The sequence below is a fragment of the Lepisosteus oculatus genome, chromosome 12, assembly GCF_040954835.1.
Source record: "Lepisosteus oculatus isolate fLepOcu1 chromosome 12, fLepOcu1.hap2, whole genome shotgun sequence".
Classification (NCBI taxonomy): Eukaryota; Metazoa; Chordata; class Actinopteri; order Semionotiformes; family Lepisosteidae; genus Lepisosteus; species Lepisosteus oculatus.
In genome coordinates this window covers 19,134,451-19,162,266 of record NC_090707.1, presented here as the reverse complement: position 1 = coordinate 19,162,266, position 27,816 = coordinate 19,134,451, and the positions used below count along the sequence as shown (strand labels likewise).

Here is a 27,816-nt window from a genome sequence, read left to right as displayed (position 1 = left end):
TTATAGTAGTCAGCTATACTGAACTCCGTGTTCTGCGTGAAGCATGTTAAAACACTAAACATATTTATACAATCGTGTATAATACTATAATTTAATACCAATTGTTCTCAGGCACAAACAAATTAATAACCTAAAAATCACAGAAATGCATATTTGTGTTGCCATTTCTGGAGCAGATAACTTTTCATATATGTAAGTCAATAACAAATTTTATAATACACAACAAAAAATAATATTCATAAATGAATAATACAAACATTTTAAGTTTAGCATATTTTTCCATGGATTGCTCCACTTTCAATGAATATTAGCAGTAGGTACCTTTGCCATTAATGGATATTCTACTACAAAGAAAGCCAGAGTGTACTTCAAAACTGCTGATGGTCTGCACAATATGGTTAAAACTAATAGCAGATGTGCACCAAACAATTTTTAAGTAGGTAATATTTTAAGCTATTTTTGCATCTCTTATGTCTGTGTTTCTTCAGCAACACATCTGAATGATTTAGTGAATTGTGAAAGAATGAACAGGGCCATTAATTCACTGGGGACCACATGCTGTTTCTGGAAGAACTTGAGTAGTCATAGATATATTCAGATACCAAGAGACAAATGTGTTAGCATTTCAAAAAGCACTTACTGTAATATTCCTATGTATGAGAAGATTTTTATATAGCTAAAGCCTATGGCTATAGAGTTTTTACCTGTTGTTGGAAGTAACAGCATGAGCAACAGAATTCCTGTTATTAATTCAGGTAAAAAAGGTAATCAAACTCTACATCAACTCTTCATGAATTGAGAAACTGATGAAGACTATACTGAGGTATACATTCTAAAACAAAATAGTTGTTAAATTAAAATGCACATTAAATTCTTGCATTATATCTGGAAAAATTACAAATACAAAAAACTAAATAAGAAAACAATCAAACATACACCATCTAAGGTATGAATTATATTGAAAATCATAAAAATCAAACTGTATTTCTAAAGGTAGCAACAAAACAAATAGAGTGTGAGACTAATACATTCATCAAAAGCTTTCCTTAAAGCTACTAAAGACTACACTCACTAATCTTAATCAATGTGCAATGATTAAGATTTAAACTTTCACATGTTTGTCACCCTCTGTACAACAGTTACTGTATATTGATTTTCAAAGCTTTTGTTTTGTGGTGTTATGAGCTTATCCTTGGCTTTAGTACAGTGGCTAGTCTTTCAAATCTATGTAGTTCCACCTTAATACCCTCGTTGCAGTTCCTAAAATTTACTGCTGGGTGACAGACAGGTTGTAAGACACTAACAATTTTGTTAACCAGCACTTGAATATATCTGGTGCCGTTTAAGTCCTGTGCAAATTGTTTTGATTGTGTCTGACAATTTTGTTTTTTATTTACCAAAAACAGACATTAAACATTTCCCAAAGGTTAACAAACATTCTGTCTCCAGTCACATAATCAAATCTGTATGCAAATATAACTCAAACAGGATAAAAAAGGCTACAAAGATTTCCACAACATTATTAACATTTTCCATTTTCACATTTTTCTTGTTATCTTGTTATTTTGAAAATCCAGCCACATCATGAAAATATAATAACTCTTACACATCAAAGTGATATATATTACATAGCATTTGGGTAATTAAAAGCTTGTTTAAAATATATGAGTCACTTTTACCAAGTAGTCTAATCATATTTTTATTATGTTCTTTTATTGCAAATGTATTATGATAAAATGAAATTCCTCACTTTGCTAGATATTAATTTTGTCTCAATTACTGGGTAGTAGAGTGAAGTCTCTTGCAAATAAGCAAATAGATAATCTCAGCTTCCAGTTCCAAAAAATTCTTACCTCTGACATAAATAATATATCTTTGTAACATATTATATACTACTTTTATTTTTATTTGCCTGCTGTAAAAATTGGAATATTCAAAAATATTTTGTCCCTTACATCTAAACTGAATTCTGCTTGAGGTTTACTTGAGGTTTATTGACCTTAACTAACAAAGGTAACTAAAAAAAAAACTTAAAGCAGTTTCACTTCCCAATTCCACAAACCTTAGACCAATTTGGAAACTAGATGCATGTTTGCATTTACATGCTGTACACATCCTGCACTGCATAGAAATACAGATTCCTTTGTTCACACTAATCATGTTTAATAGAAAACATATGTATTCTACTCCTTTGAACTGGTTTAAATATTCACAACAGCAGTGATCTGTAGTTATAGACAACCTAAAAACAATGAACAATGAAAATGTACTGAACAGCTGCAGTTCAAATATTTTTGAACGTGTATTTATGTATATTGGATGTGTCAGATCTTTGTGCCACCATCTTAAAGAGAATATCAGAACAAGTTGACTGAATCTCCCTCTCTTCTTACAAGACTGATCATCTCATAGTCACATATGCTGAGTCTGTTGTAGTTATCTGATCTAATAGATCTGTCTGTCTTAGCCATCTCATGTCATGAGGACTCAACATCAGTGGGCTGTGTGAATACATTTTGCATATCCTCATGAATCCCCTGGATATTGTGTGTAAACATGTATTTGCTGTTCAGATAGCTTACAATATGAGGGTAGGCTTTAGTACACAAAAACATTCTAAGATATCTTATTTCTGAAACCATGAAACCAGGCCCATGTAAGCCATTAAAATTAATATTGGTTTCCAGGGAAACAAGTTTGACAGTATCACTTGCCTTATGTGGCAAATACTATTGCGCATGTTAAAACCAAGTAGTGCAAAAGTAAAAGTATAAAACATTTAAAACTATTTGATATATCTTTATATGAATTAAACCAAAATATATTTTTTATTACAAATGCTAGGAAGATCCCAGCAGGTATCAAACAGACACCTACATCATAAAAATAATCTCATAATAATCACTTGTATATTTTTCCAATATTGGCAAGGCAAATAAGAGAACTAATCATTTATTTCAAAATATTTTTTTGTGATTTTTGGGATCTTTTAAAGTGAACATCAACGGGATTCAAGAAAAAAAACAAAAGGATTACTGACATGCATTTGACAATGTTGAATTAATACTTTATTCTCAAAAATGTCATCAACCAGAAACACTCAAAATGGAGTATGCAGTGATTGAGGTTATTCATACAAATTAATTGGATATTAATGGACACAGGGTAAGGCAATGTGCTATCCTACAATTGACTTAAACTGAAACAAACCTTAAAAAACTTTCTAAGGTAAACAGATATCCTTGTATTTTATTAAAATCACAGTGTATATCACTGAAGTTGTTGTAACATTTACCATGTGGCTCTTCAAAAAATGTACTCACCTGTAAAGTTTTTAAAGGTGAAACTTGTGAAGCACATTAGGGGAGATGTCTTTCCTGGCCAAATTTGCTTTTTGTCAAAATGATACTAGCATTATCACAAAAGCATGATCTACCAAGCAAGCCAGTTTCTTTATATGATAATCAGTGAGCCATTTAAAATGCAAATAATACAATGCTATTTAGTTTGCAATTAAATGTTTGCTTGCACTTTGCTCTAGTTCAAAGTGCAAAGGGGTGGAGCCATTCTGCGTGGAGTTACCTTTTTCTTTAGAGTAACTGTTCAAACACTTTAAACACTCCAGTTTTTGGATGCACAGAATGTATTTCCTCCTGAATCTACAGAGATACCTTTGGATAGGCACTACAACAATAATTTTATGAGAATCACAGTGCCCTGTCCCAAAAGTTATAATTTAGTGCTGCCTTCACCAAGCATTTTAGTTAATTTGTTGTAGAATACATACATTTGTATATATACTTTTGTATATAGTATATATACAGTACATTATATACTGTGAGGCTGGCAGTTTTAGGTAAGATGGCAGCTGTAGCCTGAACTACATTCCCCAGAACTCTGTGGGGAATGCCCTACTGGTCTCAGTCACCTGGCCAACTTGTACAGGGGAAAGCTTAAAAGTCATTAAGTGAAAGCATCCACAGAGAAGGGAGAACAGACTCTGTGGCACAATGGATAATTTAAAGTTTTGTCTGGTGGGGAATCAGCTCTGTACTCCTGCACTGTAAATAAAATCTCTAGTTTTGTACTTTTCAGCTGTGTCTGTGTTTGTTTTTCCCGGGATCCACCTAAAATAAATTTCTATGAACACTCCAACCTCAAAGTGTGTCACAATACATAACAGTAACGTTAAGAACTTTTCTACCAACTGCAAACTCAGCTTTGTCTAAACTTCCTTTCATTTTTTTCATCTACAACGGGAGCATTGAGTAACTCATATTCAGATCTGTTTAATCATAAATTATCACACCCCTTTCATGATTGAAATTGAAGTATCTAAGCCTTGCGCACACATACAAAGTAAGAAAACTTACTACATTTATAGTTCTCTAAAATACAGATTTCAACCCAAACAGTATGCAGAATATTAAAAATGATCACTGTTCTAAAAACATCACTGTCAATGTGTTTTTTTAAAGCAAAAGTGAATCAGAGTGAATCAGATTTAAATTATTTTACTGTTCTGTTTACTTATCTCACCAAAGAAATTCAATTTTCAGAAGATACAGAGTATAAGCAATATAATTGCTATAATAACAGCAAAGGGAAAATCTTGAATGTCTCATCTCTTTCAAAATGTTTTTTATCCTCATAAATGTGTAATGGAGATAACACCACAGCACTTGCTTGAGGTTTGGTATGCTGAGCCCTTTGAATGGTGTGACTGCACGACCACTGGTGCCACTGTAAAATGTCTGCTGTTAACAGCACTGAATCAAAGTGAATGCAGCATGAAATTGCTCTTTTCCCAAAGGTTAACAAACACTCTGTCTCCAGTCACCCAATCAAATCTGTATGCAAATATAACTCAAACAGAGCATCTGGCAGAAGGAAAAATGTAACTTCCAATGTTAAAAATAATTAAACAATTATGAAAGTGCTGGTCATTTTATTAGCATTTTAACAAGAATATGAAGTTACTTTGTTCAAGATAGTATATAACCAAAGAAAATGTGAAAATTAAAAAGATTGTTTTAAACAGGAACAGAAATACTAATATCAGGAAGAATGTGTTCTGGTAGATTACAGGTAGATTAATTAATGCTACATTAAACTTTAATAATTACAGTTGATAAGACTGTTGTACAGTTGATTGTCAATATGCCAAGAACTGTTTTACACATAACTATGGGATTAAGCTCTATTGGCCTATATTAATTGCCATGAAACAAAATCAAACTTAAACATGAAATAAATAAGGTACCACATTCCTCATATTAAGTTAAGAATACACTAAGACAAAAAGAGTAAAGCTTTGCAGCAAATTTTTAATCGGTGTACATCCATTTTTTATTAAACTTTATCTTAAAGTACTGGAAATGATTTAAAATTATCTGCATTAAATATTATGGAAAACATTTTTTCAAAATGTTTTAAAGCATTTCTGACAACAGCACTATTAAATTCAACAAAATCAAAAAAAGCTTTCATTCCAACACCCTGAAGGACTGGCACAAACTTCCCTTTTAAAATAGCTTAATAGGTAATCATAAACAGAAACATGAATATTTTATGGATTAAAAGTAATTTTATTCCAACACATTGGCAAACTAAACCTATAAACCTATTCTACAGTTTTTATGATCTGCAAATTCTAATTCCAATTTTTGTAAAGTCGTAATTAATCTGTACATATTTCTCTGCAATTTACTTGCCTGTGTAAGTCTTGTCAAACAGTAAGGTTAAACAATCAATGACAATACATCATATACCCAGGCCACTTGTCCTAATCAGGTTCAGGGACAAAAGATCATTCAAATATGAAAATATGTTCTTCTTCATATTTGAAATTAAGTCTTGTGTACTTGGAGACACACAACTTGGAGGCATCTGGTCTGTAACATTGCTTGTTCAAGTACCACATCCTGACTGGATGCCCACAGGGAGCACTGTTCAATACATTCTCACAGAGATGGAGATAAAAAGGGGACTTGTATTTTATCATTCCATTTAGCTGTAGAGCTAACGAAGGCAGCTGGATTCTAATGAAGCCAATTGCTTTCCTTATTTGGGACCAGAAGGTCAGCAGCAGTTTATGGCAAAAGAACAGTTGTAAATGCCAGCATAGCAGCTTGGGAGGGCACCCACCAATAATTCAGGCTGCAGACATTTGCTTTGAAAACTGATGAGACAATGATTGTTTATTTGGAATTGCCAAATATATTTAAGGCTTGGCTCTATGGTAACAACGCTGCTGTTACAGTCTGGAAGAGCATGCGGCATGTTGTTACTCTCGATCACTCTATCATTCCCACCTGCACATCCATTTGCTGTCTGCCATGCTGCAAACACCACAGACAGGAATGTTAGTCTGATAGGAGGAGCAGCCTGGAAGGCAACCAGCAAGTCACAGGAAATACTGGAAGTCACAAAGAGCCCTGGCTGACTCACCACAATACTACTCGCAGAGCTCTGGCAACTGTGCCACCAATTTGGAAATCATAGTCACAGCTGGCTAGGACCCAGGCTCGGGGCACAGTTGAAATGACCCAGGCTTGAACAAGCCATGTCCAGTTAATAGAACCCTACCTGTGCTCTGAGCATGCATCTTTTTATCTTTACTCGGGCGTCTACATGGTTTTATTAATAATAGTTTCTGTATAGTTTCAAACACAGAAATGTACATATGTAGAATATGTAGATACATACTGTATGTAGATAAATGTACTGTCCCGAAACGAAGACAGTGAAGTTAGGTAGTGGTCCTTGTCCCTTAACCTCTAATTGAATGGCTATAAATTCAAATCACAGGTAGGACACAGCTGTTATATTCTTCAGGAAGACACTTCATTCACTTCATGCCCAGTAAAATGTCCTGCTATGTAAATGGGTAAAAAGAAAAAGCCACTTGAGATGCATCAGTGGAAAAAAACTTAAATAGGGACATGGGTCTACCATAAATGTTTAATAATCTACTACTGTTTGCCACAGTATTGAAAGCTATTTTCCCCGGATTGATCTTTGATATGGTTCCCAAGCATTGTGTTTTATTTGAGTGGAGAACCAAACTGTTCCACAGTTGGTTGATGTGGCTGTGTACAGGCCACAGTGCAAGTGACAAATTTCTCTTTAAAACATCCATTTTCTAACCACATTATCTAATCCAGAGTCACAGGGAAGCTAGAGCTTATCCTGGCAAGCAACAAATGCAAGGCAAGATCCAGCCCAGACACAAGCACGCATCCATTCACACCAGGGCCAGATTTCCCAAAAGCCAATTACCCTACCTATATGGATTTGGGCTTTGGGAGGAAACTGGAGCACCCAAAGGAAACTCACGTGAATACAAGGACAAACATAGAAATTCCAAGCAGTTAGGACCCCAGAAATTGAACCACTCAAAAATTTAGAAAAATGCACCCAGTGCTGCAAGGCAGCAATTCCAGCCATTGTGCCACCGTGCAGCCCCTATTTTCCTGTTGAATAAGTATATTAGTTTATAGCCTACATCAAAAACCTATCAAGACTTTAGGAAGTTTTATTCAAGATCAGCTGACCCTACGAGATATTCAGCCATAAGAACAGTTTACAGTAATTTGTTTTGCTACTCAATAAAACTCCAATAACCGTCCTGTGGATGCAAGGCAGTGGTAGTGTAATTGTCATTTCTTCACCACAGATACTTAAATAGTGGTTGTAGTGTCAGATCACGTAACTCCCTATATCCATCATGCGCATAGCTTGTTGGATACATAACGTAGCAAAGCAAAATAGAACTGCTGGATAGCACTGGACACCTAAAATATACAGGTGGTACAGCGTCCATTTTTCTAACTCCACTACCTTGTACAATCTAATTTAGAAGAGCAGTGTAGATTACTTCCTGTTGTAGACCTTAGTCTAAATATTGAGTTAGGTATTACATTTTCTGTAATACAGATGCAACTGTTTATTTAAGTTAAACTAATACAATTCCAATTCATACTAAAAAAAGATTAATAAGTCCATTTGAATCACCACAGTTTTACTAAAACTACAAGTAGGCAAAACTAAACTTCACTAGAATAAAACTAAACTGCACTGCTAGTATTCCAACTTTATAGTGCTTGCAATATCCTGACTCAACAAAATTCACTACTACAACATGAACATTTTTACAGCACATGCTTCTTGCTTTGACTGCATTTCCAATGCATCTGAAAGTGTTTTGGTTTCAACAATACCTACATTCCATTTGTTGAACAACTCTACACAGTGCTGACTTTGGAAGACCCTACATAACGCACGTTTCTTTTACTGAGTTATTGGACATGACAAGCATATTTTTGCCCTTTCTCAAAAGCTGATGAGTCATGTTTTAAAGGCACACTGAAAACATCATAAATTAGCATGGTTACTCTCATCACTGCAATTCTATTACCTCAGAAGGGCACTCTGGAGGGCGTTATGTACAGTAGGTTTACACATGCTCCACATACTCTATATAATGAGCATTTTATAGACAATCATAACAACTTATAGACAAAACTGTAATTCAGAAAACCTCTCTTTCTTTCAATTAATTAAAATATACACAAAGTCAACAATACATAAATGTTTAGAGGATGTTTTGTTTAGGAAAAAAACTTTCCTAAAAAAAAAGCACCTAAATAGCATATGAAAAAAAAATGCAGCAATGCAAAAATTTCATGAGAGGTCATTCAGTATAAGAATATCATGATACACATGATACATACTGCACATGTGGAAGATAGTGAAGAGAAACTAGGGACTTCATCTGTGAATGCTGAATTCTACAGTAGTTAGTTGCATGTATTTTTAATGTCTACCTGGCAATCATTTGTCAACTCTTAGACTGTGTTAGAATGACTGGGAGAATTAATGATTATCCCTTTTCCGTGTAATGTGTCGTTACAACAAAATAAAATGCTATCATCAGGGCTCAAAAAAATTAATTAGGACTGTCCAATGACATCTGAAAGACTATGAATAGCTATTCTATAGACCTTACCATGGTCAAATTCTTACTCATTAATATCAACTTGCAGAGGAATATTGGTTAAAATGGAGGTAACCATGATCACAGAAGATAGGAAAATATCATTTTTTCTGATGAATCAAGGCTTAATCAGAGCTTTGCTAATGGTTAACTGATGCTACAAAGAGAGACTTATGCAGAACTATATTGTTGAAAGAGGTTATTCTGAAGGAGGAGTGATGGTGTAGAAAGAGTGTTTTTATTATCCCCAAAGGGAAACTTGTTTAATAGTAGCAGACAAAATAAATAAAAGCACACAAACAATACACATAATGTAAACATGTACAAGAGAATCATCTTTTGAACAAGGCTGTAGCCATAAGTATAAATGAGAACTTGAACCTACAGTATTTGTTTTTAAACTGGGAAATCTATATCTGTGTTCTGAGGTAGGCAGGGTAATCCAGGATGGAATATGCTTTACGCAAGACTCATAACCTATAAACTTGGGGTAGGGTTGAAAAAATCAGTACCAATGACGTTCTGGTGCAATTAAGGGTTTTATTAATTTAGGGAGCAAATAGTGCTAATTTCCGAGCTCATTCAATAAATAGTGTTAATTTAATTTGCATAGCATAATATCAGTGAATGGGGGTTGACATATAACATCTTGCAATAACCCCTACTTCTACCATTAGGGCAAAATGAAAGACATAGACCTCTCTCATTTTCCAAAATGACATGCTTGTCTCCATACAACCAGAGTTACACAAGAATCCTTTTCGTATGCAGAATGTTCATGATTTGAGCAGGGCTTGTCGATCTCATGGTACAAATTCAACTGAACACTGACATGACACAAGTTGAGGGATTCTGTTTGATAGCAATGTCCTCAACAACACACTGTTGCTGTCACGCCCTCTGCAGCCAGAGGGCGCTCTTTCTCTGTCCTGTCCCTAGTTTTCGGTCTGCTGTCCTTCCTGTCCCTCTCTTTCCCTTGGGCTATATATTTCCGGGTCTTGCACTCTGTCCTCGCTCAGCATTGACGTTCGGATGTCCTGAGACCCGCCTAGCACCAGGGCGCCCCACGTCCGCTCCCTGAGGGCATAGGTTTCTATACGGCATTCCTGAACTCTTTGCACTAATGAGCCCGGGCCTCTTTCCCCATCTCGCCGCTACGCATATGGGTCTTTTTCCGCTCTCCTGCTCCCCAAGGTTAGTCCCTTTGGACGTCCGTGACAGTTGCACAGTTCTTGAACAGTTCGCAGCATCATTGGACAGTTCCCCACAAGTACCTGTAAGTAATCTGCCTTACTGATTGACACTTGTGAACTGTGTCAATAGAGAAGTTTGTCAACCCTGCTATTAGGCAGTTGTTTTCATGACATTCTATTACATTACAGCTAATCCAAATGTGTGCACTGTTGTTGTGTCTTCTGATTGTTGCATTAATAAACTTAATTTGAAAGTGAAAGCTGCATTTTGGTACGTTTTTCTTGGGCCTTCCTATAAACATCCCTGTTTTGAATATCTCACTCTAGAAAGAGTCACATATGATGAATTATGTATATATACAGTACATGTGAAGAGTTTTGGAACATACCGTAGAAGAACCCAAGGATAGAAAATAACTGCTGAAAAGCATCTCAAATAATGAGGATGTTGGTGTGCTCAATAAACCATAGGATTCATGCAGTTATTGCCTGAAAGGCATATGCAACCAAATAATGTCTTTCACACTCTGAAATTTACTTAAACTCAATGTGTCCCAGAACATATGGTCACATGGCTTTTACTTTAACACATTTTTTTTGCATTTTGCAGTTTTCATATTTTCAATGATTTATGTTTTTATTAACACGCATTATGGCAATCATCTACTGAAATATTACCCATGATGTTGTAGCGGCGAGGCTTATTAATAAGAAAGAATTAAGTGTTTCGGAGCTTTCCCAAATTAGGCCTCATCTCTCTGTTTATCTCTGTGGTGCAGCCACAGAGAAACTATTCATGCAGGCTGATTTAAGGTTCCTTTGATAAGGTTTCCTAGGACAGCTCCCAAAGGGGGATGCACTTAGCTAAGCCTGACTATCATGATCAATGGTCATCCATTGGTGCCTATCTGTCTAGGGAGTGCCAGTTGGATATCTGGACTGCATTCCTAAGTGTCAGGAGTAAGTGACTCATATCTCACCTTGATCAACCAATCAGGGACTGGTAGGGCCGAGTAACCCACGTGGGACTCTGATGCCCATGGAACTTTCAGCCAATCAACGAGCTGAAGTTCCTCCAGGTAAAAACAGGCAACACAGAGAGCCTGAGAGATTCAGTAAGATTCAGAGAATTCTGTGGACATTTCTAAAGGGAATTCAAAGGAGAATTCCAGGGCAGGACGGCCCAGGAGCAGAAGGCTCCCAAGGGCAGGACATTCTCGCAGCGCGCCTCCTGACCATCCTGAGACTCAGCCCGGACAACCACGGAACGGCCAGTGTGTCCGAGTGCCAGAACTTTCCTTTATTCTAAGAGTCTAGAGCGGAGGTTGCCAGAGAGTAACCAGAGGATCCACCCGAGGTTAGCATCAGCAGCAGGCCTCGTGAACAGGTCGGAACTGTGGACAGCTGAATCACTATTCAGAACTAGCTCTTCATCAGGAACGAACCGGTCCTCTTCCTGACTTGCTCGGACCCACAGTCATCTTTTCTCCTGTGCACAAACTTTGCTAATTAAAGCCAACACTAACTAGCCGGTCAGTGAGCATCAGCAGCACACCGTTGCAAGCCGCACAGCACAGCCTGGCACGCAGCCAGAGAGTGCGGATTGGACAGCAACAGCCTGCAACTGTTTCTTTGAGTCCGCAGGAGATCTGAATCCCCAGAGATTGGATGAGTATTCAACTTCAATGCATTACAGCTCGAGAATTCAATTTTTATCCCAACCAGTTGATATCAATTTAATTCCTAAGAGTTATGTACTTGTTTTGAGTATCTATGTAGAAGTTATAACCAAGTTCATTTATGAAACGGTCTTAATGAATGATATACTGAACGTATGTCCTCTTGATATGTGTAACACTTTGTAACTGACTGAATATATATCTTTTGTATTCTGATAACCCTCTCGATAAGATCTGTTAGTTTTACATGCATATTCTATGTATTAATAAATGTATCCTCGTGTATTAGTACCTGTGTGTGTGCGTTGTTTGAGTTATGTCGCATGGTTGGATTCTAAAGCCATCAAAAGAATCAACTTTGTGATTTACTGCTACAATTAATAATTGTCCCAGTAAATGCCCAAACCCTACAGAACTGGTGCCTTCAGAGAGCCACTACATTTCATTTTGGCTATGGCAAGGTTACAATGTTTTAGTTAATCCTGGAAGATGTGTATTCGGTAGAACAAAAATGAACCTTTTAGCAGTTTTGGCATCTGGAGAGGATTAAATAATACTAATGATGAATAACACTTGACAACAAGTCAATTATATGTTTAATTGTGATGGATTATTATTATTAGACTAGCAAACACTAGCAGAAGATCTGAGTAAATTGATGATGTTCATAAAATACATTTATTGGTACTTATTGTGTCTTAAGATTTCTAAGAATTTTGTCCATGGAAATGGCCCATTTAACCTACAGTACAATGTACTGTTTTGTCATTCTTCTAAATGTTTACTGTTTTTTTTTAATTTACTGCAACAGAGATTTTGATGACTTTTTCAAAAATATATTTATATCCAACAACTCTTCAAGTATTCTCACCATTCCAAATTCATGTCTTTGCGCAGTTTGGCATTTGCATGGCTGGATGTTGAGGTGTAGTTTAAAGTTTAAATTTACCTTCAAAAGCTGGTTAAGTTAAAAAGTTTAAAATGGGCAACCCTGAAGACTATTTGCATAAACTTTTATATGTCTGACTCACTTGAGGCAGTCACAAAGGACAAAGATACAGGTTGCCAAACAATTGTACTAATTTTTAACTCAGAAGAACCCAATTCTTCATTAACTCATTAAGTCAGCCCTCTTAGAATCTCAACAAAGACGACAGGATAAAAAGCATACACAGAGAGAGAAAAAAGAGAAAGGATAAGACTTGGAAAGGAATGAACTACAAGAGAGGAGAGACTCTTTAACAGACTGAGAGAACAGAATCTATTCTGGTAATTATTTGGGGAAATACTGATTTCTTGCTCATGTTATCCTTCAGGCTGAAGTAATCTCTCAATGTTCAGTAATGCACTATTTTGAATAGAGAAATTGGCTCCAATCTGTTTAGCATACACTTTAGAGAGTGCAGAAAAGAAATACTTTTTATTTGATAAGACATATTCCATCCCTCTTTTCCCCTGGCCTGTCTCTTAGTCTCTTTTCCCAGGGAGAGATCTGTGTTCATCTATGCCTGCTGAAAGTAGGACTTGACTCACAGACCTGTAAATATTTGTACACTGCTGAAAACGCAGCATGTGTTGTGTAGTGGAAAGTTATTTTAAGTATGTGTTTGTCTTTTTAATCTTGCCCCCTGGTTAGTGCTTTAATACCATGCTGTTCTGGTGAAACCAAGAAAATACTTGCCATGTTAAGCATGGTACTTCCAGACTATAAGGGGTGTAATTACTGTTGATATTTTTTTATTTGCTTCCATAGCAAGGTGATGTCATGAAATTTGATATTTGAAATTATTTGAATTTGATTGATATTTATTATTTAGTGATCTTAACAGCACCAGTTTGCAAAACTGTGAAAAAATAAAATCTATCATCCTTTTGCAACATTCAGTCAAGAACCTTCTTCATTAAACCTGCTTCAAGTGAAATTAAGGAAGAAATTAGTTAGGCTCAGTTCTGGTTTTCTACTAAAAGTTGAAATCGTCACGATTGTAGTCCCTCCCCCTTAAGGGCGCTCTGGCTCTTTCACTTCCGTGTTGATTTTGTGTACCTGCTCCCGGTTCCTGCCTCCCTACTTAAGCCAGATGCTCACTCTGTTCCGGGCTCTGCACTGGTTCCCGTACCAAGCAAGTCCGGGATCTGGAGCGTCTGGTCCCGTTCCCCCTTTTTCCCTCTGACCCTCCACCGGATCCCGCTCCAGTTTTTAATTCTGTTTGTCTTCGTCTCTGATGGACCGCCCGGCTTTCAACTTTTGCCTCGTCTTGGATTTCTCATTGGACTCTGTTTTGGATTGTTTGCCCCGGACACACCCCCCAGGTACACCTGCGCACCATGGACACACCCCCCGTTTTCATTCCGGACTCCTGCATGCCTTTTTCCCCATGTTTTCCTCACTCATCCCTGGATTGTGTCGTCTGCATAGGGTCCGGAAAGAACGTTTTCATTACAGAAATATGCATCTAGTTTAATAGAAGCTACCACGTGAAGCAACAAATTAATTTTTGTGTAAACATGAAGGCTTAAATTGCTTCTCAGAATTAGTTCTCATAAGTCCATGAATTAAGTACTTAAATCTACTCTTAATTTTAATGACTGAATAATTATTTCATGCAACCTAACTGGTGAAAAGCTACTTTGTACCATTCCAACAAAAGTATGTGTTACGCATTCCACTCGCATCTCTGTCCCTTCTTGCATTCCCATGCACACACTCTTTAACAAATGCTCACGCCGCAAGTAATATGCCAATCACCATTCACTCTTGTCCCTATTTTAGTTCTCCTCCTTCCTCACTTCCCCGCTCACTATTGCGGATTCTCTTAGAGCTCCCAAGTGCGCGTTATACTCTTCTAGTCTTCTCTCGGTATTGATCTTCTAGCCTGCTCTCGTTTTCGACTTCGCCTTGTGATTGGATTGTTGCTTCCTTGTTGTCTCCCCTGTGTACTGATCTACTCGCTCGCTTCCTGGTATTCGTTTTTGCTTGGCGATTGGTGTTTTCTCTGTCTCCTGAGTCCTGCACAGGATCCATTCACCCTATCAGCCCTATTCTGACAGTATATAATTGTCTGTATAAAGCATAAAACATTAAAATTTAAAACCACTCAATCAGTGATACCTGCAGATGACACCACAGAAAACTTGTCAAGAAGAATAATTCATACTTCTCAAGGTGATGTGAAATGTTTTTGATCAGACAAGGTTTACTTAAGTAGTGCAATCTTTATCTGAGTGCACTGCACTTAAAATGTGATGGTTGAAGTAAAAAAAAAACATAGAAAAGGGCTAAGTACTTTAGGAACACCCCTCTGTGCCAGTAATTAACACACTGTCTGATTCTGTTATACCTTTGCAGTACACTGATGAAACAGAAGATAAAGATAAACAGTCTTTTCTAGTTACTATTCTGAAAAATAGCTTAATATTGCTTTTAGGATATAAATTCTGACCTAATATTTGGTAATGCAGTTTACTATTCCCAAAGTGCAGAGATACAGTATTACAGTATTACATTAATACCAAAAGCATAAAAGACCTAAAAACCAGTTGAATCTTAGTAATCTTAAAACGTCAAGTGTTGTTAATCTCATTTTTTTTCTTTTTAACATGCATTTTTGCATGTGATTTTCAGTTGACTGTGTTCTTTTTATCTATAGTTTATTAATTATCTGCCTGCCTTTACATTTGTCTGTAACATATTGTATTTAAAATTAGAATTTTAAATATCTAAAAGCTAAAAAATGCTAATACACACTAATATAGTTTGTACCCTTCTTGTGCCACTAATATAGCTTGTGCACATCACTGGGCACAAACTAGAGCCAAAATCTTTATCTGCTGCTCAGGAACACGGTGAAGGGTGATTCATCTGACCATATCACATTTGTATATCACCAGTAGTCCATTGTCTCTGCTCTTTGCACCACTTGACTCACAAACCTTCATTGCTAGGTGTGACAGTTTAGCAGTTTGTGCATTGCAACCTGACTAAGGTATCCCGCTCTAAGGAATTCTCAATGGACCTTTTTTATTAAATTGGCTACTTGTGCCTCAGGTTGAAATTTGACCACGACTGATCTGCAGTGGCTTGCCGGTTTCGCCTTGCACTTTGAATTAATGCACACATCACTATCCTGGAGTATGTGCTTCCACCCACTGCTGCCTTGTGTTACTGATGTCTTTCCCTCAGAGATCCATGCTAGCATCACCTTAGACACTGTTGAACCTGAAACATCAGCATGCACAGCTGTCTTGGTCACTGAAGCTCCTCCTAAACCTCTTTTAAAGTCATTGAGGTCTCCTATTGCAAAATATAATTTGCATAATTAATGCATGAGCCACTCTTGCAGCCACTCATTAAGAAACTCTTGCTTTCAATATGCTTGGAGTACATTTTACACTTTCTTGTCCAGATAACTCTACTTTTTTGAGGTTTGAGAAACTACTGGTACATTTAAAACAACTTGCGGATTGGAAACCTGCACTTGAATTTACACACTTTCCTAAATCAATATAATTTCAAACCAAAATGACCTAATACCGGTCATTCAAATATAAGCAGCTAGGCCTATTTACGTCTGTGTACACCTTTCCATTCAATAGATATCAATTACACACTTGCGCTAGTTTTCCAAAAATCAAATTAAACTACCGTATGTCTTTGAACTGGGAGGAAACTAAAGCACCTGAAGCAAAACCCATACCAAAATTGGGAGAACATACAAACTCCTCGCAAATAGCACCACTAGTCTAAAACTGAACCCATGGCCCCCGCATTGCAATGCAGCAATGCTAATCACTAAACCACTGTACAGCCCTCGATATTTATTATAGCATATTACAAAATTACACTCAGACTAAACAAAGGCACCAACAGAGAGTGAAAGCAATTCAATTCAAGATAATGTTTTTAATGTACCTTTCAGGAAATGTTGCCGAAATGTAAATGCAAATTACAAATGAATGTTTTTGTATTAAAACCAAAAACATTTTTTTTACTGTTTTACTCAATGTGTGTTTGGATATTTTATACTTGGGACCAAGTACAGTGGAGCAGTGAAAACACACGTGTAAATAAACATTAATCATATGGTATGTGTATTTAAGGATTGCAAAGGTTTTAAAAACATTGGAGACTAAAACTACTTTAATAAAGTTAAAACCTCATTCCCGCCATAGAAGGGATCGCTACTTTAGATTCTGAACTTCTAACAAAAAATAACAATGTTCATTATTTGACACCATAGTGTTAATGAACAAAAGAAATTCAGATACAATGAAAACTCACAGCATAGACTGACACCCACATTACAAAGGTGCCATGAGTTTGTCTGAGCAATGCAAGTGCAATTGCAAGTCCGTGCTGAAAAAAGAATTTGACATACTGACATTAAGAATACATCAGTCTCTGGAAGAGGCATACTGTATGTTATGTGTGTGCTATTTGTGACAAGTATCAGACAGGTAGTGGGTACTGTATGAAGCTTGTGCAAATACCCAGAGAAAGAATGGTAAGCACAGAACACTTCTGCTGTACTTCTGGATGACTCAGTGTGTGTCTTGTTCAGCCCACGGACTGAATCAGTTTTCTTGTCTAAGTTATCGAAGAAAAGGAAAACCATCATCTTGTCCAAACTTTGTCACAGTGCTTTAATGCTAACCTGGGATACATAAGATAGCCAAGCATTTTGAAAGACCAGATGTCTGCTCTTGTAAAATTTTACAGTTCTCAGCTGGATATACTTTTTGTATGGAATTTTATATAAGAAAATGAGCTACGTATGGGTTTCTGTTTCCAAGCTTAAAAATATTTTTTCTGCCATCACAATTCACTGTGTTTTATATTTTGGCTATTCTGTTTTATATTTTGCTAACCTTTGTGGGATGTATTACTAACAATCTTTAGAATCAGACAGAATCCACCATTCTTAGAAAAATGAAGTGCTCCATTTGTTTGCTAAATATCTCCAAGCCCTGAATACCCCTGAAGTCTAAAAATAGTAAATGAAACTCATTTGGTCAAATCTAATGCTCAGGTAGACTGGACGACTAAGCATATTGTGAAATTCAGGTTTTGACATGATAAAATGGACACATGAAAGCCAATCATATTTGTACATCTGTTTAATCAATTTCAGTTATGTGTTATTATAACAGCAAATACAACATAAGCCCCAAATTAAAAATGCAGATTTTAAATTATACAAGTATGAACTTTTACATTGACAGGTAGTCAAAGTTGATCAAAATCATAGTTTCACTTCAAATATCCTCTGAACTAAACAAAAATCAGATGTGATCAGTTGCAAAGTGAGGATACGGGAAAGTAAACACACAGATAACACAAGATTGTGACATTTTTGTCTTGAATTCTTAATGACATCCAAATGCAGGTTTAATATATTCTTAGAACTTAATGCTGCCTAACAGCAGTACAATACTGGTAACTCGCATAAAAAAGGTGTTAGAAAAACAAACATTAGGGATTAAAAAAACGAAGAATTAAAGTTTCTTCCACCTGTCAAACACAAGTTTGTAGCTATTGAGTCATTCAAATTAGAATGTTTTTCTAGCTGTGCAAATTACTTTCAGAAACTGATTTTACCAGCAGCTATTCTTCTGTTGTTCAGCTCTATAGTTTCCATGGAGACAAAGGAACAGCTGGAAGGGGTTTCTCTGCAATGCAAACTCCCTGTCAGAGATCCACTTAATTTAAAATATTTTTATTTTTCAAATGTTAAGAAAATAGTGAAAAATAAAAACCAAGGAAACAGCAGCTAGGCTGACAACCTTTTTACAGTTTATCCATGTACTTGATAGTCTAAGAATGAAGAGAAATGTTGTTGAAAATACTGCTCTTGGATTTGGCACATTGTAAATACCCAGGGGCTTTTAACATGCTATTTAAAATTGCTTCAGTAAAGGATTTTATAAGATGCTATTTAAAATTTTTGGAAGCATTACAGTTTCTCTGTGTGTGGATTTTATGTATTAAGTAACTTGACTCACCAAAAGTACTTACTGGTATTACTTTCTCAAACATAATGGAAATTAATATGCAGCACATCACATAACATATGCAGAGTATATGGAAATCAAACCACCCGAGGAATTATCAGTTCATTCTCAGTTATGTCTGACAATCTATTTAAAAACATACAACAGTTTCAAACTGCCTGAAACTGGCTGATAATAGATAACCTGCCTTGTAGTTTTCCATGTTTTAAAGTGATCCGGAAGATTCTAATATAACAGTAACAGCAAATTTATTCTAATCTACATCCTTGCTCCCAATAAAAATAAATATTTTTGGAACTATATAGACTTTGCTCTTTATTGCAGCAATTACTTTAATATTCTTAGCAAAATCTGACACATATACAGTACATTACACCAATGCCCGGACCATAGGTAAACATGAAAAACAAACAGTGGTAAAACAGTAACAGACATACATCTACAGTAAAAAATCTCTAATTAAATAACGTTTTTCTCATTTAGGTGTTTTTTTTATCCCCAGCAATTGGTCCCTCTTTAAATTCTGTACTGTTTCATAGTCGATTTTGGAAGGACTATTTGGCGTATCATAGTATTAGATGCAAAAAATGGAAATACTCCAAACATTTTCAGCAACACGCAGTTGTTTTACATCTGGTTCATTTAGTGCCTCCAAAACCCAATCATTTCAGACAGAAAAAGGTTCACACATTTGGAAATACACAACATGGTAATCTGTCAAAAACACACTGTGAGCTTGTGTGGTTTGTGCTCCTCTGCTCCTGCTGGGATCTGTATTTAAATTACGTTTTTCTCATTTAGGTGTTTTTTTTATCTCCAGCAATAGATCTCTCTTTAATTACTGCAATGTTTCATAGTCAATTTTGGAAGGACTATTTGGCGTATCATAGTATTAGATGCAAAAAGTGGAAATACTCCAAACATTTTCAGCAACACACAGTTGTTTTACATCTGGTTCATTTAGTGCCTCCAAAACCCAATCATTTCAGACAGAAAAAGGTTCACACATTTGGAAATACACAACATGGTAATTTGTCAAAAACACAATGTGTGCTTGTGTGGTTTGTGCTCCTCTGATCCTGCTGGGATTCAATCACAGCTTCAAATTGAAGATACACAGTACCACTCCTCAGACCGCAGAGAATTCCACCATGCCAAAAGGTGGCATCACCTTCTGTAACAGAGTCCACATCAAAGTTATATTCTCTCTCTACTTCTGCGCTTCAGCAAATTCAGAGACTGATAGACTCTGATGGGGTGAAGCGGTGGCTCTGTGGCTAAGGATCTGTGCCTGTGGCTGAAAGGTTGCCGGTTCAAAATCCCGCAGCCGGCAGAGGAATCCTACTCCGTTGGGCCCCTGAGCAGGGCCCTTAACCCCAACTGCTCCAGGGGCGCTGTACAATGGCAGACCCTGCGCTCTGACCCCAGGCTCTCTCCCTATCTGCGTGTCTGTGTGTCTCATGGAGAGCAAGCTGGGGTATGTGAAAAGACAATTCCTAATGCAAGAAATTGTAAAGGGTTAATAAAGTGATGTTATTATTATTATTGTAGACATCAATCTTTGCAATCTGATCCACAGCATTATGTGACAAGGGCAGTTCTGCCTACACCAGGATTTAAATATGGCCAATCATGGGCATTCCGGCTTTAGAGCCACAAAAGGTTCTTCTCCAAGCTGCAAAGAAATACACTGCTCCAAAAAACTGGCCTTCTGCAATGGGAGAATTTAACACTGTGCAGGTTCCAAGAGGGTGATGTCACCTCCTGTAACAGGCTCAGTGGTGATGAGCCCCTTTTCACTTGCAAATTGAGTACCATAAACACCCCGTTATAGATAATACACACACTGGAAACATATCACATAACATAGCTCTAGCAAGGTAGTAAGAGGAATAATGTTGCAACTATTTTTTTTTAATATTCAGGGAAAATATTTCTAAGAGTAGGTCGATATAACCCATTTTACACTGCAATTAAAGAAAATCAGGGACAGATAAGAAAAAGGCAGAGTTTGAATTCTGATGGAAATGGAGTAAAATGGAGAACAATCAGGATAGAGCATAAAATGCAGCAACAGAAACAACTTAAACTACATCCACTATTCAAATGATTAATATACTTCTAAAAATGGAAATAGCTGTTCCTCTTAATGATAGATGATGTACTTGTTCTGTTTGTAAATCTATGCACTGATCCATGCCCAAACCCACTTTACATGAGCATTAAAAAAGAAACAGCTATACAACAAAATTATTCTAGTTTCTAGCCTTCCCCAACCCTACTGAAATTTTCAGCTAACGTATCTGAGTTTCCATGCCCATTCAATGAATATTGAATTGTAGCAGAGAGAACAAACAAAAATTCACCACTTTGAGATTATCATAAAAAATCAAATGTAAACACAAGCCTGCTATTGCCTTCTAAGTCATGATAAAGACAAATTACTGTATTTCTACTTATTACAAATCATGAAGTTCTATTTTGTTCAAAACATACAACAAAATTAATTCTGCAGGTTCCTTGTTGGTTAGGTTTTTTCAAGTTCTTTTCCAAGAACAACTGACCATTAGATTTAAATGTATTGACTCTTCTCATATATAATTTCATATCTGCTTTGTATTTTAAAAATTGTCTGATGAGTTAAATTCCTTGAATTCTTGAAGTTTTAAAATAGTTTCAAAGAATAAGAAATAACAAACAAAAACCTAGCATTGTCAAATCAAACACCAAAACTATATTTTTTTATTTTATACATAATTGTTGAATAAGTTGTATTTATATAAATAACCGAAGTTTAGGGCTGCTATTTTTTCTCTTATGACTGTGCACATGTCCTACCAATCTACAACCTGGTGAAGACTTACTATCAATTTATTTCTAATTATGTTAATTTCATGTCAGTTAAAATAGTAAGGCGGAGATGGGTATTACCAACAATTATTGTTTTATACTGCATATACTGTAGCTCCACTGAAATGATGTTAACATTAATTAAATGAACTTGATAGCACATTAATGTTGTATTAAAATTTAACTATAACCTTAAAGACAAAGTTTAAGAGCTAAAAATTATATCAAATAGTGCCAAATTATTTTTGCATCTTTATTTACTTTCCAATAGATGCTACTTTAAACATTTTTAGATAGCATTCTAAAATTAAAGGAAACTTAGATTTATCTTTGTAATATAATATATAATATAATGTAGTATAATCCCAGCTGCTATAAAATGTTAGATTTACAGCAGACCTTGGAGTATCAGCCCATCACCTGTCCTTAAGCAGCAGTGCTTTAAACATAGCAATTTAGCCTCTACTAAAACAATATAGACTTAATTTTGAAGGAAACTACAAAATTACTTTTTGTGAAGTTTTAAAGTTTATTTGTAGTGTTATTTTTAAGTTTATTTATAGTGTTATTGGTGCCAATCCTTGCAAAACATATCAGTATTTAGAAAAAAAAGCTGCATACATAAGGTGAAAAACTATCTTACTGCCAGTTTCAAGTGTAGCTACCATAAAAAATGGGTGGATTTTCCCCAGAGAGCTGTTCAACTGGTATAGAAGCTTAATACCTTCTTTCACAGGCAGTTTAATCATGTCCCAAAGGATAAAGGATAAAAAAAGACAGCTACTCATTTCTTGTCACTGAGACCATTTTTCCAACTTACTTTTAAAATGCGTTCTTATTTTACCATTATGTCACGTAAAGTTACTCTTCAGTAAGGAAATTCCAGAGTGAGTGTGAAATGTTCTGAATAAACATTTTGAAAGCTGTTGCACAGCAATGGTATTTGACAAAAAAATTGTTAAGCTTTAACTGTGTGGTATAAGATAACCTCAAAAAAATGATATGTGGTCAAGTTATTATATTTTTACAAACTTTCACTGCAGAAAAAAATATGCTCATGTAAAATGCTTGCTTGTTGCTGTAACTTTATAATAAACACTACTGCCTATTTCACTATGAAACAATTGTTAATGTTTGATTATACCTTGCTTTCCCATATGCTTACAAACTACCTGAAATACAAGCAATGCATTCAAGAAGTGTTTACCTTTGTTAGTTTACATAATTTCCAAGTTAGTGAAAAATCAAAATCTAGACAGCTTAAAATTACTACACCGTTAATTAAGTACTACAGAGCTGTGTTTGTACTGTAAATCAAAATCACAGTATTGTAAATAGTTATTTCATAACCTTTATGACAAGCCTCTAAATGAGTGTAGTCAGCTAAATATCCATATAAGCAATGCTTTGGTAATAGGTTTGTTACAGGAAAGCACAAAGTCACATTTTAAGTCTGGAAAGGCTAATTTTTTGCATTAATATTAAATCAATGTAAAATGAAGAATACAGCATGTTATTCCATATCACCCCCTATGGTTTGTTAGCTAACACAACAATGCACAAGTCTTTTTTCTTAACACAAAAGTCATATTTTCAGACATAATACTGTCTTACTATTTTAACCATGTCATAAAAAAGTTAAACCAATATTAAACTCGTATGGATCTACTTACCCAAAAGCATTTTTCAACCATGTAAGTAGTTCAGCAACAGTGCAGGCTTTTAGCTTCAGATTCGGCAAGTGAAAAGCTCCAATAAACCTTTGTATTGACCCGTCCAGTCCTGCAATGTTTTCACCAAGTGTTGAATGAGAGACTTCAAAAACATGCATTTACTGAGTTGTACCCTGAGGCAGCTGAGGTACTTAACGACTGTGTTAGAGTGCCTCAGATGAAACTAACTGAAACAATGGAGGGACTGTCGGCAGCTGCAGCCACCTCAGCATGCTGAGCCACGAAGCGATGAAAAACTAGGTCACTCCACCAAGATTTTTAATGTGAAGTGCTAAAAACTGAATTGAACTGATAGCCTATTCATTGGTGGGTTTACAGTCTGAATTAATCAGTTTTACTGCATACACCTTCTGGCTCTGATTCAGAGCTAAAAGGAATCTAGTTTTCATAAATCAAGGTCTAGGCACTCTGCATGATCTGTAACACATTACTGTGCTGGCTAGCAAAACAATGTACAAAAATTGAACATGAAGTGACTGTATTACGTGATTTTGAACAAAATCAAAACACTAACCTAACTAGAAGTAGATGCGTAAAACAGGTGATATAGGAAATGTTTTTTTTTGCTGTATTATTGTAAAATCAATAACTGTGTAATGTCAGTCTGATTCTTTTACAATTCCTAAAGTAAATTATAGTCTACAAATCCATTCTCGTGATGTACACTATGCAGGAATTTTAGTAAACAGTGTGCTCTAGGAAAATGCAATCAATTTACAGTAAACTTCATTATCATTTAGCTTGAGGGATGCCTTGCTGCATATACTATATGAACAAAAAACTACTGTCTTACAAACTTCTACTATTATTAGTTTAAAGTAAGTAAATCTGACTAGTCTAGAGTAAAGGAGATTGAGAGGTGATTTGATTAAATTTAAATTGGTATAATTAAGTTCAAATGAAGGGACTGTTTCATATTCACTAATGAATTAAGTCCATGGGGTAACAATAGAAAAGTAAAGTATACATTTAGGACAGAGAATGGGAAGCATCTGTATACAAAGAGTTCTCGATATCTGATAAAGCTTCCCTGCCAAGTAACAGAGACCCACACTCTGGGCTCATTTAAGAAATGGCTCAACAAACTTCTTCGATACTAAACTATAAGACAAATAGGCTGACCCTTTCTGGAGTTTACAACAGATGTACAACAGATGTTCCTGGTGGAACAAAGATGGTTAATAACCGAAATTAATAATAATTGTTTCCACTTATATAGCGCTTTTCTGGACACTCCACTCAAAGCATTTTACAGGTAATGGGGACTTCCCTCCACCACCACCTGGATGATGCGACAGCAGCCATAGTGCGCCAGAACGCTCACCACACATCACTATTAGTGGGGAGGAGAACAGAGTAATGAAGCCAATTCATAGATGAGGATTATTCGGAGGCCATGATTGGTAAAAGCCAATGGAAAATTTGGCCAGGACGAGAAATGCCCTGGGATTTTTTTATGACCACAGACAGTCAGGACCTCGGTTTTACGTCTCATCCGAAGGACGGTGTCTTTTTACAGTATAGTTTCCCTGTCACTATACTGGGGCATTAGAACCCACACAGACCGCAGGGTGAGTGCCCCCTGCTGGCCCAGCACTCCCTGGTTGGTAATCCAAGCTATATCCATATACTGTATATATGTATTAAACAAACCAAATTTAAAATGATAATGATGAAGAGTTTTGTTTTTAAAGGTATTTCATAATAATGCATTTGAAACATAATATACATCTTGCACCAAAATTAACCTAGTTTGTTTACCTTGATTTTCCACAACACAGAAACATTTTACAGCTGCAATAATTATTCTAACATTTGAAATGACATGTTCCACAGGAACAATAGGTCTATCATTGATTCTGCCTGTTGTTGTCTTGGCAGCAATCTATGTTTTATTATTTTTGTTCAAAGTTGGAGCATCAGAAAAATCGCTAGTGTGTGGGAATAGGGAGGCAGGGAGGTTTTGTAGTGTTTCTGTGTTTTTAGAAAAAAAAAACATTTCACATTTGTTTAATAATATCAACCTTTTTTTACTAATTTCCATTCAGAGAAAAAATTGTTGGGAGATACAGTATATGTGTATTTTCCAATGATCCATGACTGTATTCTTTAATTTCTACATTTTATACATGTTTTGCTATTAATTGAGCAGTTTAACATCAACAACAAATTGAGTGTCAATTAATAAACATCTTATTAATAATCTAATTAAACTTTACTCAGAATAATAAATATAATTAAAATATTAGCATTTAATTTTATTGCAAATTTACTATAATTCTTTGAAATTATCCTTATGATTTTCAAACCTGAGGTACCCACCTTGCCATGCAAAAAAGAGATTAGAAAAGCTGTTTTTAAATTTTCATAATGTAATAAAATATGATTTTAATACCTCTATACATATAGTATTAATTGGTATCACATGAAAGATGTTTCTCAGAGGATAAGTTTAGAATTTGCAAAGTCTGAATAGAGGAATTAAAAATGCAACTGGTATAGGTCATAGTATTGAACAAGTGGTCTACTTGGCCACCATTGGAAGCAATACAAGCTATAAATTGTTGCAGATGGTGGGATTCTGTCCCATTCCACCTGTACAGCTTTAGATAAACATTTGCCTGCTCATTGGTCTCTGAGCAATCTCAGTTTACTAGAGTCACACATGTTCAATTAAATTCAGGTCTGTGGATTAAGGCATCTATGGAGTACAAGAGCAGTATGTGTATTTTCATTGTATAGCAATTTATTGTCTAAAATGCTGGCATAGCAGAATGAGCCCACAGAAAAGGCAGTAAGGGAGGTCCAAGGACTTGATCAAAGTACAGTAACACTGTGCAGTCCGGTTGCCATTAACCACTGCAATTGGAGGTAGAGACAAGACTATCTGGACTTGACCATCACACTTGGACCAGTGTTGCACTCTAATGTTCCATATAATTATATACTACAAGAAAATAACCTTAATAGGTACATTAACGAGTGTTTTTAATATAATTGTGCTGAAATGTATGTTATAAACTGGGTGAGAAAGCTTGTGAATAATGGATAAAGTATTTTCAGATGAAAAATAATTCAATGAAGCTTGATATACATTTACAGTACATATTCTTGAGACAGCTAGGGTTGCTTTTGCTTTAACTGGAGATGCAAAAGTGTGAAACAGTTAAAGTAAAATAATTGTAATAAGTGGATGAAGCTTACTTGCATCACTGCAATGCTATGATTATTAAAAGCTAAGAAGATTCAAAATTCAGGATGTGTACTGAGATATTCTGCATTTTTTCAAGAATTTTTAAAATAGTGTAGAACAGATGTTTCCAATCTTTGTAGATGCTGGGAAATGTGACTTGGGTCACAACACCTGAGTTACAACACCTTCAGAAGACGTTCTCTTTAATCAGAATGATGTATTATTTCTGTCACGTTTAAAGTGCTAAAGAAACTGCAGAAGAAATCTCTGCACGTAGTAGGATTAGCACAACTATTGTTGTCTACGTGAAGTAGTAATATATAACAACATATACAGCCACCATATCTTACTTAAACATATTTATCTGGAGTTCAAAAAGCCAGCCAACAACCACTGAATTCAGTTTCAATGGACCAATGTGCTTTTCTATGGCGAAAAGAAATCTGAATCCCATTAAGCATTTATTGAACATTTTGGCAGTTCCAGTCCCTAGCAGAGCTCGAGAAGAGGGTCATAAGAGAATAGGATGCTATTTCTAAAAGGTCAAACACAAGCTATATTTAGGTGACTGATGCACTGATGCAACAGAGACAGTGCTACAAGCAGTGGACATCTCTTGTATTGAAGCTGTGACTTCTTTGTCTGACCTTGTCTAAGGAAAAGGTGCTCAGACAACCATGGCAAAAGGCAATTTGACATGAAATGTGAATGCAATTGCTTGTAAATGATTGAGAGATATTGTAGAAACACTACAGAATTATGTAAGGCTACAGAAAAATGTCACAACTTATATGTGATGTGTACACTTTCTTTAAATTCTTCAGAGAATATTTAACAAAATATGGTTGATATTATAGTTTGATGGAAATACTACTAAAATAATCACAGAGATCAAACTGACAAAACACAAAGGTGTATATTGTGTAAGTACAACTAAATCTAATCTTTTAGTAGTTACATTTAACAGTATGAACACTCTACATGTAAGGCCGAAGCAAAGCACAAACATAGGTGAGTAAGTGTGAATGCACTAACAGAAATAATTTAATATTTTTTCCTATATTGAATTTTGTATAAATATATTTCCTAATTATTTTTCCCTACATTAAGTGTGCAGAACTATTGCAAACTATTTTCAAAAGATGTTATTATTATGATATTC

General features: G+C 35.7%; 1 protein-coding gene across 8 annotated transcripts in view; it reads right to left on the bottom strand.

The window, feature by feature from the left end:
• The window catches only part of znf385b (zinc finger protein 385B), a 124,880-nt gene that overhangs the window by 37,564 nt on the left and 59,500 nt on the right, over window positions 1–27,816 (bottom strand). The window contains exon 1 of one of the 8 annotated variants that reach the window (XM_015359085.2): window positions 23,402–23,612. The exons of 6 other annotated variants lie outside the window; for them this stretch is intronic. In XM_015359085.2, the coding sequence (XP_015214571.1) occupies window positions 23,402–23,411 (10 nt within the window). In that variant the 5' untranslated portion in view covers window positions 23,412–23,612. Of the gene's footprint in view, window positions 1–3,323; window positions 3,451–23,401; window positions 23,613–27,816 lie in introns of those variants that run through there. One more of the 8 variants, XM_015359083.2, reaches the window with a different exon arrangement.